Source organism: Elgaria multicarinata, chromosome 15 (assembly GCF_023053635.1).
Source record: "Elgaria multicarinata webbii isolate HBS135686 ecotype San Diego chromosome 15, rElgMul1.1.pri, whole genome shotgun sequence".
NCBI classification, from domain to species: domain Eukaryota; kingdom Metazoa; phylum Chordata; class Lepidosauria; order Squamata; family Anguidae; genus Elgaria; species Elgaria multicarinata.
The window spans coordinates 22,599,534-22,615,000 of record NC_086185.1 but is presented as its reverse complement, the minus strand read 5'-3'; the positions used below and the strand labels follow the sequence as shown (position 1 = coordinate 22,615,000).

General features: G+C 46.4%; 1 protein-coding gene across 2 annotated transcripts in view; it reads left to right on the top strand.

Moving 5' to 3' along the window:
• Nucleotides 1-10,440, top strand: part of LOC134409403 (gamma-aminobutyric acid receptor subunit beta-4) — a 58,619-nt gene extending 48,179 nt beyond the window's left edge. Inside the window, exons 5-9 of one of the 2 annotated variants that reach the window (XM_063142121.1) lie at nt 272-354; nt 1,680-1,817; nt 3,196-3,348; nt 5,841-6,085; nt 9,973-10,440. In XM_063142121.1, coding sequence (XP_062998191.1) covers nt 272-354; nt 1,680-1,817; nt 3,196-3,348; nt 5,841-6,085; nt 9,973-10,359 — 1,006 coding nt within the window. In that variant the 3' untranslated portion in view covers nt 10,360-10,440. Of the gene's footprint in view, nt 1-271; nt 355-1,679; nt 1,818-3,195; nt 3,349-5,840; nt 6,098-9,972 lie in introns of both variants that reach the window. The other variant, XM_063142120.1, reaches the window with a different exon arrangement.
• Nucleotides 10,441-15,467: the final 5,027 nt, after the last annotated feature.

Sequence of the window (15,467 nt, the reverse complement as noted above, 5' to 3'; positions counted from 1 at the left end):
CACATCATCACAAACGCAAGTGTCCCTCTTCCTCCCACTCCTCCCCACTGGTTCCCCACTCCGCCCCGAGAAGAGAGCTCCTTCTAATAGAGACACAGGGCCGGCTGCGGTGAGTCACGAATGATTTAAACCATGCAGTTGATGCTGAGATGAACGGCATTCACACCCTCCCTACACACCCTCCTTCCACACAGCCTCCTTCTCCAGTTGTCATAGCAACAGCAGACCATCATGCTGATTTGTCTTCCTTTATTTTCTTTTTGTTTTTCAGAATCACCACCACAGCGGCTTGCATGATGGACCTGAGGAGATACCCCCTTGACCAGCAAAACTGCACCTTGGAAATCGAGAGCTGTGCGTATCCCTCAGTCCTGCCCCCACCTGAATGGGTTTGGATGTGAACAAGGAGGAAAGGGAATTAGGTCTTCCACCACTGGAATGGCTGCAGCTTCTCTCTGTCTCTCTCTCAGTGCTGAGCCCCAGGCAGAACGTTGCCATGTCCAAGCCTGTATTTCTCGGCTGTTAGCAGTTACAACTGGACTCATGGCTTCTCTATACAATGCTTTTATCCCATAGCTTTACCGGGGCTTCTGCTTCCAGATTCTTTGTGGGATCAACGTCAGCTTCTTTTCACGTGCTTCCATTTGCTTTTTTTCCGGGAATTTCTTTTGTCTGCAAGTTCTATCGCTTTCGTTAAATAGCCACTAGATGGCATTGTGGTATAGTGCAATTGCATTCTTATACTGGCACGCAGCAATATTGCGTTCTGCAGATTTAACCCCACACTTCCCGCATTACGGGAAAAGCCGTGATATTGTTCACAAAGGACGGGAGAGATGTCATGTAAAACCTCCGTGTGTGACCAATCACAAGCACACGATAAAAGCCTCGTGCAGAGAAGCCCTGAGTAATAATGGGAAGTATCATCAATGTTCAAATGCTGTTCTACCTTTGAATTCTTATTTATTTATTTATTTATTTATTTATTTATTTATTTATTACATTTTTATACCGCCCAATAGCCGAAGCTCTCTGGGCGGTTCACAAAAATTAAAACCATAATAAAACAACCAATTCTTTTAAAGTGGAATTTCCTCCCTGTCCACATCCAAAAGTCACATTTGAAAAGGTTCAAAATTCGAGCAGTAGGAGCTGGATGGAATTTTGTTTTGGAAATCACAGCCATATGGGCTGCAGGTTTCCCAGTATGGAGCCATTGCACACCCAAGCTTCTTGCTCCTGCTGTCTGTTAAATTTGCAATGGTGTGCAATGGTTCCCAGCCATGAGGGTGTTCAGCACTTGTGCACACTGGCCCACCCAGTGGTCAGCACCCTCCTTCCCCGCATCCTTGATGCCTCCCCACCGCCACCCCACTTGCTGGACCAGAGACTCCAACTAGCCGTGCTGCTGCTGCTGCTCTGATAGGTTGAGGAGCATCAGGCCTCAGGCAGGGAGCTCTACTGCCCCCTGAACCCTCCCTCCACCCTCCCCAGATGCTGAGGGCTCCCACCCTTTCCAGCCAAGGACTGTACAACGTTTGGCTGGGCAGCATCATGGAGGAGCTTAGCTCACCTTTGGTAATGGCCAGGCCCACCTCAAGGAGGCTGCAAAGGTCCAACTGCCACAGCCTCTCCACTTAATTCTGACTGTGCTCTTCTCTCACTCCTCTTTCACCCAGATGGCTACACAGTCGATGACATTGTCTTCTTTTGGCAAGGAAATGACTCCGCTGTGACTGGGATAGAGGTTCTGGAGCTGCCCCAGTTCACCATCATTGAGCAAAGACTGGTCACCAGGGAAGTGATCTTCACCACAGGTGGGCTGTCACAGCAGGCACATGGGCCGATGACCTGGGCTGAGAGATTGTACCCGTTCTCTAGAGCATTGTGGCCTTGATGTGGCTGTCAAAGGATTTGGTACTCCATTTCCCCCGCTGGGGGAAATATTTTTGCACTGAAGGAGGCTGGGAAGACCTAGTGATTTGGCCCGTTCTTTACACACGCATCAGCGAACTCCCCTAGTCTTTGTTCCCTCCCTCCCCAGGGTGGGCATGCCACAGTGAAACCGTGGAGTTTCCAGCGCTGAGCCTGCCCCCTGTCCTCTGCCCTGGTGGACAGCGACAAATCAGGGCTCGTCATCTGCCTGGCCACACCTCCGCCATGACTCCCGAGCGAGGCTAGATGGCAGATAGAGGGAGAGTCCTGTGTGTATTTGCTTCATTGAAACCATATTGCAAAAACCTCATATCCCATGCAGAGGAGCCCCCATGGCCTTCTCTCAGCCATATAGTTCGCTTAACACCTGGCTTATGCTGGTGTGAAATGGAAGATATAATCATGGTTTCCTTGTCATTGGGCTCATTTACACCAAGCAGGATATTCCACTATAGAAGCGGTATGAAAGCAATATATAAAAGGCAGGAGCCACACTACTGCTTTATAGTGATATTGAAGTGCACTGCAGGGTCTACACTACTGCTTTATAGTGGAATTGAAGTGCACTGACAAGTGTTGGGGCCCATGACACATCTACACCAAGCAGGATATAACACTATGAAAGTGGTATGAAAGCAGTATATGGTATGTGTCATGGGTCCCAACAGTTGTCAGTGCACTTCAATACTACTATAAAGCAGTAGTGTGGCTCCTGCCTTTTATATATCGCTTTCATACCACTTTCATAGTGGAATATCTGCTTGATGTAGATGAGCCCATTGTCTCTGGGTGTTAAAATGAGGGAAATGAAGCTGGTGCCTTCTGCCAGTTAAATGGATTTGATAGATGATAGATAAATAGATAGATAGATAGATAGATAGATAGATAGATAGATAGATAGATAGATAGATTGATTTATTGGCATCATTTATTTGGGGTGCTATATTGAATCACTTCATAACTTTATATGAGCTGTAGTTAACAAACATTAATTTGGAATTATTGCTTTTCCTTAATTAATCTTGCTTCCTGGCTATTAAATAATTTGGTGGAAAATGCATCCATTTAGAAAAACAACAACAACATTGCATTTGTGCAGATAAGCAACACGTGTTCCCCCTGGTGTATGGTGGGCGGCTCCTTTAATGCTGAAGGAGTGGATACTGGTGAGGTCAAAAGCTGGAAATCAGAGATCCCCAGAGACAATAATCTGGAATTCCTTTTCCTAAACCTGCTGTTGTTTTATTATCTAATTGACAGGCTCCTACCTTCGATTATCCCTCAGTTTCCGGATCAAAAGAAACATTGGTTACTTCATCCTGCAGACTTACATGCCTTCTATACTCATCACCATCCTCTCCTGGGTCTCTTTCTGGATTAATTATGATGCCTCTGCAGCCCGTGTTGCTCTAGGTATGTCTTTTGCCCACCAGCTACCTCAGAGTCACAAGAAGGGGGAGGGGCTAGGGGAGTGGAGGTGTGTCCCTTGCGGGCGTTTTAATGAGGCAAGGCAAAAGGAGGAACTTCTGCTCTCTGAATTGTCATTCAGGAGTGCTTTTTGCACAAAGGGCCTGGCTTGAACATCTCCTGTGCCTCATTCCAATTAGGCCGAGGATGGCCGCGTGCCAGAGTTGAGCAATGAAGTAAGTGGGTGTACATGTGTGAAGAAAAAGGCAAGCCTTGCAGAAAGGGAGAGAGCTTTAAGAACATAAGAAGAGCCCTGCTGGATCAGACCAAGGGTCAATCTAGTCCAGCACTCTGTCCACACAGTGGCCAACCAGTCATCAGCCAGGGATGAACAAGCAGGACATGGTGCAACAGCACCCTCCCGCCCATGTTCCCCAGCAACTGGTGCACACAGGCTTACTGCCTTGGATACAGCTTTATAAACACGAAGGCTGCAGCCAAAGGGCTGGTCACCACCACTGCTTTTTCGATTTCAAATTGGAAGGTAACCATTTCAGGATAAAGCATTTCAAATTTGGAGGAAGCCATTTCGGAGCCAAAGCAACAGGCCCAATGACAGGATTGTGTTAATGGCATGCAAATATTGTTCAGGACATGCCATTAAATAGACAAATTAGCCTACTGTATTTTCTGGCGTATAAGACTACTTTTTAACCCAGGAAAATCTTCTCAAAAGTTGAGGGTCGTCTTATACGCCCAGTATAAGGTGACTTTTTAACCCAGGAAGATCTTCTCAAAAGTTGGGGGTCGTCTTATACGCCCAGTATAAGTTGATTTTTTTAACCCAGGAAGATCTTCTCAAAAGTTGGGGGTCGTCTTATTGCATATGGGTCCCACATTGCATGTTGAGAGTCCAAGATGGGTCTTGGGTCTAGACCAGGTGAAGACCACTGGTCTACACTGAATGGCAGTGGTGGCTCTCCAAGGTTTTAGGCAGAGAAGGGTCTTTCCTCGCCCCACCAGGACACCTGGAGCTACCACTGGATATTAAACCTGGGACCTTCTTCATGCAAAGGAAGTGCTCTACCTGCCTGTCCTCTATTACCTAGCTGTTCACCCTGATAAAGGTGGCATTTCACATTGAGCATGAAGAAACTCAGTGCTCAAGTCAAGAACACAAGTCTTCCCATTTTATTTCAGCAGTTTATTTTGCTGTTTTGACTCTGGGTTTCTTTAGAATTAGACTGAAGCTTAGGGATAACTTCCCCAAGGACTCCCAAGGACTGTGATTGTTAGAACTGGAATCTGAAGTCAGATGTCTTGGGGCTTCTGTTCACTACTTCAGTCAGTCTAACAAATCTTGTGAATTCTGCTCGTATCATTATTAATAAAGTCAAAGGGAAGAGTTGTTGCTTCAAAAAATTATACAGAAGCATAGTTCCCTGGATTTTCAGAGTTACTATTTTTTTCTTCTTGTTCTTCTTTCCAAGTTGCAAACAAGTTTCTTGGGGGTTGTGAAGAAGGATCTGAGATTGTTCTACTTTGTCAATGTACATTTTGTAATGTTCTTCTGTTCTCAGAATCTGGGAAGCATCTGAGAACATGCCTTGCCCAAATTGTAAGAGGGACTGATAGCCTTACCAGCACAGCATATAACTGTTGCTGCCTATCAAGTCAGACTTTTGGCTGCCATGTGGAAGGAAGAGGATCAAAGTTTTTCTTCTCTAAAGAGCAACCTGGTGCTTTGGCACCAAGCAAATCCTACGTGTGCTTCATTTGTCACAGCTTTTCTGCCTGCGGATCGCAAATAACTGAAATGTGTTTTGCCGTTATTTCTGTCAGGGTTTTTTCATCTGCATTTGTTTAACGCCATTGCTGAATTTCACCTGAAGTTGAAACATGTGCAGGATTTCAAAAGGTTTAGTGGCATTTCTCAGAGGGCAGAGAGAGATTTCGATAAACTGTCACTAATTTTTGCCAAAAGTGGAAATAGAACAAATCAGAGGAGTCCAGTTTGTCCAAAACATTTGTAGAACTTGAGGGGAAGTAAAATGATTTGGATGAGATATTTAATGGCCCTTGGGGAAAGTGTGTGAGTGAGTCATTCATCTTTGATTTTTTGAAATCGCAGAGAAATGGGGCTATTTGGAACAATGGATGTTAATATTTACTGTAACATTTTAATCTTAAGAAATGAGTCCTGGAAATTTAGATTTTAATTTGGACTTCTAAAATTTTTGAATGTTGAGAATTCAGTGAGCTATTTGAATGTTGGCCAGACTTCACCTCAGCACTCCTGTGAACGTTCTCAGAGCTCTACTTCAGCATTGCATATATGGGAAATCAATAAATCAATCAAAGGCATGGGCGGACTCTTGTTGAAAGATCCTTGTTAAAAGCACTCTCACCAGTTTTGCCTGGCAAGGAGCCCTGTGGAGAGCAAGCACTTGGTGCAATAACTCTTGTGGAGTAACCATGCATGCATTCTGTCCACGCAGGGGTCACCACCGTTCTCACCATGACCACCATCAACACCCACCTGCGAGAGACCCTCCCCAAGATCCCCTACGTCAAAGCCATTGATGTCTATCTCATGGGCTGCTTTGTTTTTGTGTTTCTGGCACTCTTGGAGTATGCGTTCGTCAATTACATTTTCTTTGGACGCGGCCCCCGGCAGCAGAAGAAACAGAGTGAACGCATCAACAGGGCGAATAACGAGAGGCACCGATACGAGGAGAAGAGGGTGAGAGACCAGGTTTGTCGCTCTCTGCATTGCAGAGTAGCGGGGAAACGACCAGCTTCATCCAAATGCATGTAATGAAGTTCTAGGTGCCGGTTTCATATATATATTTAGGGAGGGTGTAATTTTGGGTGGAAAAGCAGGAGGAGGAGCTTAACTTTTCTCTCCTGGACATTTTCCTGCTCAAAATCCATCTCCTCGCTGCTTTTACAGATGGATGTTTGCAAATACTCCTCACTTGCATTCAGGGCAACTCCAACAGCCCTGGCTAATTCCCAAGCAAGCCCTGTCTGGCTGCACACAAAAGAGGCTCACAGCAGCAGATGTCTTGATAGCATTTTTCTTTTCCAAGCAATGTAGGAGGTGGCTGTGACTTTCCCTAGGCTACAGACTGCCAGTGACTGACCTGGAATTCGAATCCAGATGCAAGTCCTGCTGCAAAGGCAGCCCATACTTTTGGTTTCCAGGCTTTCCCCAGAGTTTGAAACCTTCATGTAGATGTGTAAGCTATCCACTCTTAAAATCAGGATTTCCCTCCCATGGAAAAACACATGCCACTAATTGTGGTTATGAGACTCACATTGGATGAACTGAGAGTCCCATGCCACTGAGATTCAGGAAATCTTCATTACCGTTCCCATATTCTATCTTGTCTTCTTGAACAAATTCGGTTGAGTGGAAGATGTGATGGATTCCCAGCTGTGTAGAATACAGAGGTCATTCATTCTCCTATCACAACCAAATGATACAGTAGAATGGGAAATGTTGGCCAAAAAAAGAGCCCATTTCCCTTCAACAGTTTTCCAACACCTGTCATCCATGATGCACTCAGAGCCTACATGTGTTGCAGGCACAGATTTCATGTTACAACCCCTGGTGGCATTAGAGGTGGGCCAGATGCACTTAATATGGTGCACACTGCCTCTCCACCATCTAGAGGGGAGTGGTTGGACCTGCACAGTTTTAACTAGGGCTGTGCACAGACCACCCCAATCCCCCTCGGAGGCTGATCCGAAGCAGCCCTGATCCACCTCGAGGCTGCCTCGGGGGTTTCCGATCCGCCTCGGCACCGAACCCAAGGCAAAATTCGAGCCCTCCGAGGTGACTCTGAGTTTTCTGGATGCCCAGTAAACTCTCCCCACTTACCTGGTGCCTCCGCCGTCCACTTCAGATTTGGGGTTCAGATCTGAGGCAGTGCACAGCCCCAGTTTTAATCATCCCTGTCATTATTCTTTCAATATTATTTTACCATTTTTTAAAAAGTGTGCCTAATGCCATTTCAAGGCAGTACATTGGGAAAAGTGGCATAGAAACACTTCAAACTTGCACTAAAAGGATTTTTTTTTAATAAAAAAAAGTAGAATTTTAAAAAGTAAAAACAGTTGCTTTGGGACCCACCCCCAATTTCAACATGAATTTTATTTTGATGTAAAAATCTAGTGTAAGTTTTAAAGAAAGATAATTCAGGGGGATAACTGAGATGCAGATGCTAGCATTTTTGCCAAATTAGTTTATGGGAGCTTGTATCTTTTATTTCAGTTAGTTGCATTAATCCGTTTCTGCCCTTAAGTGTAATGTGGTTTTGGATTAAGCAACTGAGCCATGGAATTTTTGAAGCATTAATTTCAACTTCACTGAATATTTCTTTTGGCACCTGATTTTTGATGTATGTTTAATAAATGCTGCTGAGACTTGGGGTGCTTTCCTATGAGACTTTTATTGTCCAATTAACCTGCCTCATTCATAGAATTTTAGGATGAGTCCAAATTATATTGTGATCTACTGGTTTTCCCACTGCTACATCCACCTTTTGTTGTAACTGCAAAAAAAATCTGATGGATGGCGGAGGGAAGAACAGCACAGCAGTACAAATTTTTTTTAGAAGGTGTAGGCAGGAAAATGCGCAACTGAAGCACATTGGAAAGCATTGTCCCATGGGGAGGTGCATGACATCCTTTCTCTAGCGCATGCATTTCCAGCGGCCGAGCCATTGTGCATCTTGCAAAGCAAGTCCTTTTCCCACACTCCCAAGGTTCCTCCAGTCTTATAAAGAAAGGAGAGATCCTATTGAAGGCAGAGATGCTTAGTAGGAGATGTTGGAGAAATGCACAGTGGAATCAAATGAGTTCAGATTTCAAATGAGGTCAGATTCTGCAGTGGAGCAGATTTTCCCAAGGTGCACAGATTCTTTGGACTTGTGGACTTTTTTTCCCCTTTGCAGAATTTTGCACAAATTTAATAATAGAAAAAATACATAAAATTGGGAAGGGGAAAACCTGTCACAAATACACATTTTCCCCATAGGCTAAAGCATGAAAATGTGCATTGGGGGATATCTAGAGGGGATTTACACATTTTGGAGGGCATTTGTGAATTTTGGCAAGTGTGAATTTCTGCAAATGTGAATTTCTGCAAATATGGTAAAAAGGAAAAAAAATGTTTGTGTCGATGAATGGAATCGTCGCACAGGCTCCAAAACTCACAATGTATTCTGAAATTAACAAATTCATAAGACAGCAATCCAAGCGCCCTACAAAGTTTAGCATTATGAATGCATGAGCTTTGACCAATGAGCTGACTAATTGCAAAATTTGGCAGCATCACTAGAAAAATAAAGTTCGCAAGTTTCCTAACTCAGTTTTGAAACTGACCAGAAGGATCAGGATTTACAGCACCATTGTAAACATGTTTAAGAACATAAGAAGAGCCCTGATGCTGGATCCGACCAAGGGTCCATCTAGTCCAGCATTCTGTTCACACAGTGGCCAACCAGCCGTCGACCAGAGATCAACAAGCAGGACATTGTGCAACAGCACCCTCCCACCCATGTTCCCCAGTAACTGGTGCACACAGGCTTACTGCCTCGAATACTGGAGATAGCACACAACCATCAGGGCTAGTAGCCATTGATAGCCTTCACCTCCAGGAGTTTATCCAACCCCCTTTTAAAGCCATCCAGATTGGTGGCCATCATTACATCTTGTGGCAGTGAGTTCCATAATTTAACTAGGCGCTGTGTGAAGTACTTCCTCTTATTTGTCCTGGATCTCCCACCACTCAGCTTCATGAGATGACCCCATTGGGTTCTAGTATTTTAAGAGAGGGAGAAAATGTCTCCCTATCCACATTCTCCACACCATGCATAATTTTGTACACCTCTATCATGTCCCCCTTTAACCTCCTTTTTCCAAGCTAAACAATCCCAGCTGTTGCAACCTTCCCTCGTAGGGAAGATGCTCCATCCCCTTGATTATTTTAGTTGCCCTTTTCTGCACTTTTTCCAGCTCTATAATATCCTTTTTTAGGTGTGACCAGAACTGTACACAGTATTCTAACTCGGACATGAGGTTGTACCGCACTTGTTCTGTGCTGCAGAGTCTCTGGGGGTGGGGGTGGAAATGAAACACAAACCCACATGAAAACAAGGTGCTAAAGTGGTGCTGAGAAGCACTAAAGTTTTGGGAGGAAGCGGGTGGAGACTATGAAGGGTCAGGACAGGGATGGGAACAATACTGCGCATTCAGCTATGTGACACTCATTGGGTGAATGGAACATAGTGAGGTGCACCCACCCCAAAAGCACTAGACTCCCCTGAAGTGTGGAAAGTCCATGGGAATTTTGCTTTTAGCTCAGAATGGAAGAGCAACGATGGCCAACAGTAGACCCTCTCCATCTGGGACACCCCTGGCCAAAAGCTATCCCTTTCTCAGCCTGTGGACCTGCTGAGCAACTTCCTCCAAGTCATCTTGTAAATAACCCGTGAGTAGGGGCTGCCCAAGGAGATGAGTCATTTATTAAAACAGAGCAAACCTATTGCAATGTTTGATCAGGGCACCGCTCATGGGACAGGTAAAATGTTCACGCTGCGCCATGCCTCTTGTGCTTTCCAGGTTGACCCCTATGGGAACATCCTTCTCAGCACTCTGGAAATGAACAATGAGCTCCTGGCTACGGATATGATGAGCACAATGGGAGATTCTCGAAACTCTGTCATGTCTTTTGAAGGATCAGGAATCCAGTTCCGCAAGCAGCTGGCTTCCCGGGATGGCTTCGGACACCACCCCACCTTAGACCGCCACGTCCCACTGTCCCACCACGCTGCCGCTGCTGCCGCCCGCAACCGCGCGAACTGCCGACTCCGCCGGCGCTCTTCGAAGCTGAAGCTCAAAATTCCGGACCTGGCAGATGTCAGCACCATTGACAAGTGGTCTCGGATCATTTTTCCCATCACCTTTGGATTCTTCAACCTGGTTTACTGGTTGTACTATGTAAATTGATGCCTGCCGGCCACGGAAGACATAGCGAAAGACACTCAAACTATGACAACAACAACAACAACAACACCGGAGTGCTGCAGTGTTTGGGGTTTGGGTTTTTCTCTTAATTATGACAAATTCACAGTTCTCACCCCACCCCCACCTTTGGTTTACGTTTCTCCTAAACGTCTATCCTCTTTTTGGCACATTATGTACACGCAGACTATGTGTGGTGGTAACATGGGTTTGGAGGGGGCAGGGGTTGGCTTCCAGGAATAAGCAGGGGGCATCGTCTCGTCTTTCTTCTTCCTTCCTTCCTTCCTTCCTTCCTTCCTTCCTTCTTTCTTTCCTTCCTTTCTTCCTCTGGTAATTTCTGGCTTGAAGTACTATACCACTGGGGTGGGGGACTTGTTTTCTTTTGAAAAAACATGCATTGTTGCAGCTGACTCAATAACAAGGGTGGAGCTGCGTCAGTGAACTTTGGGATGTGCTGGCAAGTGCAACACCCTTTGCTCCATTTGCTCAGAGATGTCTCACATCCTTATTCTTGGGGGGGGGCTCCCTTTTTTAATACCTTTCTTATTTCCTCTCCCACTCTCTCATTTATCCCTTTGAACGATGGTACTGTCTCCTCTCACTGCATGAATCTCCTTTCTTTTTACCCCTCTTCCCGCGTCATACGTATACAAATTACCTGTTCAAATACAACTAAATATTGATTTTGCAAGCGTTTGGGCCGAAAACGGGGAATTACTTGCGGAAGGGGAGCAGCTGGGAGCGTGGTGCCCAGGTCAGAGTCAAAGGCATGTCGCAAGTTGCCTTTTTCTAGCCTTCAGAGTTTGGGAACCGTTCGGGGGTTTGTTTAGTTTTTTCTAGTGTGAATGTTTGGGAATGTGTACAAGTACATTTCCTGTGGTGGTGGTGGTGGTGGTGGTGGGTGGGTTGGGGGAGGGATTTGTAACATCTTTTCTAGAAAGAGGATATCTATGAGGGATAACTGGTAACAGTGGCGTGTGGGGAGTCCTGTGTGTGTGTGTGTGTGTGTGTGTGTGTGTGTGTGTGTGTGTGCGTGTGTATTGTGATGAATCCCAAGAATGTAGGGGAGCATCCCACCCTCAGGTAGGTTCAGGCAGCTAAATGCAGCAGATCAGAATGGGAAAAGCCAAGGTGATGCATGTTGTTTCCATCACAAAGTGCCCCACAAATTGGAGCGATGGGGCCAAGCCATGCTGTGGAGGTTTTCTCTACTCTAGCGGGAGAAGAGAATGAGATTTGGAATGGGAGCTCTCTTTGCCTCATCCTCCTTTTGTGAGCCAATGCGGGCAAGTTGGGCCCTGTAGGCATGGGAGCCAGTGGGTGCTCCTGAAGTGCAAACTTTCTTTCCCACATCCATGTCTGCAGCAAACAGAGGATCGAGGGCCTGTGGCTGTCCTGATGGTCCTCCATGTTGACCTTGGCTTCTCACCTTGGATAAAGATAGAGAGCAGACATGCCCAAAGGTGCCTCCCCTCATTCCCTGGGATGATTATGCAGGACCCAATACTTTAGGAGCGTGCCGGAAGCCTCACTGGTCAGTGGAAAGGCAGAGGTACCATCACTGAGCTTTGCCATGCTTGGAAAAGCTTGCAATCCTAGAGCAAGTCATTCTCAGTAACTTCATCATGTGCTTTGGAAAGGCTGGCCAAAAATGCCTCTTGCCACTACATGCTGCAAATGCCACATGAAAACCAAGCATAGAAATGCACGAGGCACATTGCAAATGCACTCTTCATTTAGCACACATTTGCCCTTTTCTGTCTTCATCCTCTTCTTTTGCCCCACGGTATCCTAGACTAAACTAGAATATCTTTAAAAAAAAAAGCCAATGGATAGTCAGCCTTATCAGATAGCAGAGGCACAACCCAATTTATGGCCAACAATATCTTGGACACAAAAGAATAGCATTATCCCCGACTCTTACACTGGGTTACAATATTTTGAAAGATCCTCCACCGTGACTAATCTACCTTTAACAGGGGGGCAGGGTTGCCTTCCTTCTCACTGGAGAATACCTGTGCAGACAGCTTTCTCTTCTCAGCCAGACCTTTTGGTGGTCAGCTTCACCTGTGGGATGTATGTGTCTGTTGGAACGAGATGGGGCTGCAGCCACTTGCCATGGTGTGCATGCATGTCTTCAAGGGTCTTCGAGCCCATGTAAAGTTGCGCAATTCCTGCTGGAGGTCTCTGTGAAGAACAAGTAGTTACCAAATATATGCACGCATGCGTACACATCATATCTTCTTCTAACGGGTCCTATTCAGGTTTATTATTACAACATCTTCAATCAAGTCATACTGCCTTCTAGCTCTGTCTCTTTGTCTCTCTCTCTCTCTTATGCAAACACACACACACACACACACACACACTGCAATCTGTGAGGTGTTCCAGCTCCACTTTTGGCTGTACCAGATAAGATGTTTCCGTTTCATTGACACTGTACCAGTTGCAATCCAGGAATGCTTTCAAACCCTTGTACCCATTGCAATCTTTGTACCTGTTGCAATCCAGGAATCCTTCTTCTTTCAAATAAGGAAAGGAAGGCCAATGGCAGCGGTGGCAGACTCCTTGTCACTCTCTGGACAATGGGCTCCCACTACACCATCAGGGCTGCCCCTCACAACTCCAGGTCTCTGAGTCCGCCACCATCATTAGTTTCTTTCCACTGGCTGCCACCTGTACCCAAACCAGCCCCGTTCCTATTATTCAGAACTTCAATCAAGGACTCACCTGGCCATTGTCTTGACAGAAGTAGCTCAGCCAGGGCTTCCTGCACCTCACTTCATCTCTTTGTCAAAAGCTCAAACTGGCATCCCATCTTTGTGCCTCGATTCTCTGTCCCCTGGAGTCTCTTGCCAAACTAGCAGGAGGGCTTGCTCTGCTTCCCTTTCGGCCCACTCTTGATATTTTAGTTGGCTTTTTCTAGACATTATTGCCTTCTTCTCCGGGCCTCCTGGATCCATGCACCAAGTTTGTTTCACTCCTATTTGTGCTGTTTTGAGGTGTTGGAGCAGCAGCAAATGAGAAAACAGAGAATCTGCCCAAGTGATTGGGATGGTAGCAATGGTTCTTGGTTGCTCCACAGGGCTGCTTCCTGTTTTGAGCACAGCCTGGACCTTCTGCCTCTGAGTAAGAGTCTGGAGGAGACCTCATCCAACTCTATGCTTTGGTCATCCTGGCCTGATAGGAGGCCTGACATGAAGATGCATAGCAATCACAATTTTTTTTCTGAGATGGGGGTGGGGAGGAGGAGGAAGAGGGAATATCAGAAATCTCAGGACAGCACAATCAACACGCGTGCTTCATTTTCTTCTACTGGCACAAAATAAGGCCACCACTCAGGGACTTTTATGAACTTGGGATAGCATTCTATCAATCCCTCCACACCCCACTCCTTCCTCAGGGAGGCAGGGAAAGTAGGTAGGCAAGGTTATGTTTCTGGAGGCAATGCTTCATCTATCAAACAGGCTGATGGTTATTTAGGAAAACGTTCATCATGAAAGAAGCAGGCAGGACTCTATGGAGGCTTTATGAATATGTGGCATCTGTGCTCAAGTGGAAGCATCCTACATCTTGCAACTCAGTAGGGCGACAGCCCTGGCTGAGTCTTCCACCCATGGACAGTAACCCAGTTCAGGGACTTCCCAGAAGCTGAACAATTTGATGGGAGGGTTAGGCTTGGCAAAGGAAGTGAGAGATTTGAGATTTGCAGTAGTTCACCATGAAACATAAGGAAGAAATAAAAGCCAGTAGTTTACGGTGTCTTGCAGTTAGTGGCATGTCAAGGAATGGTTGGGGCTGATCTCTGGGACGGCAGTCTGGTATAACATTCTAAAAGGGTTTGGTGGATAGCTCAAAAAGGGATGATGATTTGCATCCGGTTTGACAGCAGGAGCCGAAATCTATGGTCAGACTCTGCAGCAGCCCACACCAATGACGAGTCTTGGCTAAGGATATAGGGCTGGTGTCAGAGAGGCAGGAGCATCTTCGTCAGACCTGAGAGGCAGGGAATCAATAGTGAGAGTAATGGAAGAGGAGGGGAGGGACCGTCGCTCAGGTGTAGAGCCCCTGCTCTGCATGGAAACAGCCCAAGGTTCAATCCCTGGACCGCATCTCCAGGAAGGCCTGGAAAGACCCTTTTCTGCCTGAAAGCCCAGAGAGCCGCTGTTGCCATTCTGTTCAAAAGATGCTGAGCTAGATGGACCCAGAGTCTGACTCAAGATATGGCTGAGTTCTATGTTCCTGGGGGCTCAAACTGGAGAGAATGGCGTGGGGAAAGGAGGAATTAGTTGGAGGAGGTTGGCTGTAGCCCTTCCTTTTGTTTTCAGTTATGGTTTCTTTTATGACATTTTGATGTAAACCAAATAAGTGTGGTGGTGATGAAGGAGAAAGGTGGAATGGACAGCAGACAAGGGGAAATGTCCATTTTTTTAAAAAAAAAAAAGAGTATGCACGGCACTTTTTAAAAATGAACTTAAGTGGCGGTGGAGATATGTGCAGCAGCACCATCACCTCTCATGGGGACCCCTGTGACTGGATTGAGTGGGCCAAGTGGCATGTCATCTCTTGGTTTGGCCCTCAAGTGGCCCTCTTCTCTCCCCCTCCTTTCCACACCTTCTGACATGAACGCGTGTGTTTCTAGCAAGTTTGAGAAGGAAAAGACCAACTGTAGCTTTGCAGGGCACCTGGGGGGAATCCGCACGTCGTTCTCAGGGCGCTTTCATCCGCCCCCAGTGCACCCCGAAAACGATCGTGTAACTCGCGTGTAAAAGAGCCGAGGAAGAAGCGTCCTTGCCGGCGCCGGCGCCACCCAACTCCCTCCTCGTCCGGCACTGGCAAGGACGCTTCTTCCTCGGCTCTTTTACAGGCGAGATACACGATCGTTTTCGGGGTGCACTGGGGGCAGAAGGAAGTGCCCTAAGAACGACGTGCGGATTCCCCCCTAGTCTTCAGTGCACCCCAATGCCAAGTCTTGCCAGGAAGGTAAACCTATGACACAATGAGAAATATGGAGGCAGCCAGGCATAGCCGCTTTCTCTGTCCACATAAGAGGGAGTATCTTCTGCCATTTCTCCACAGCTTGAGATAATACA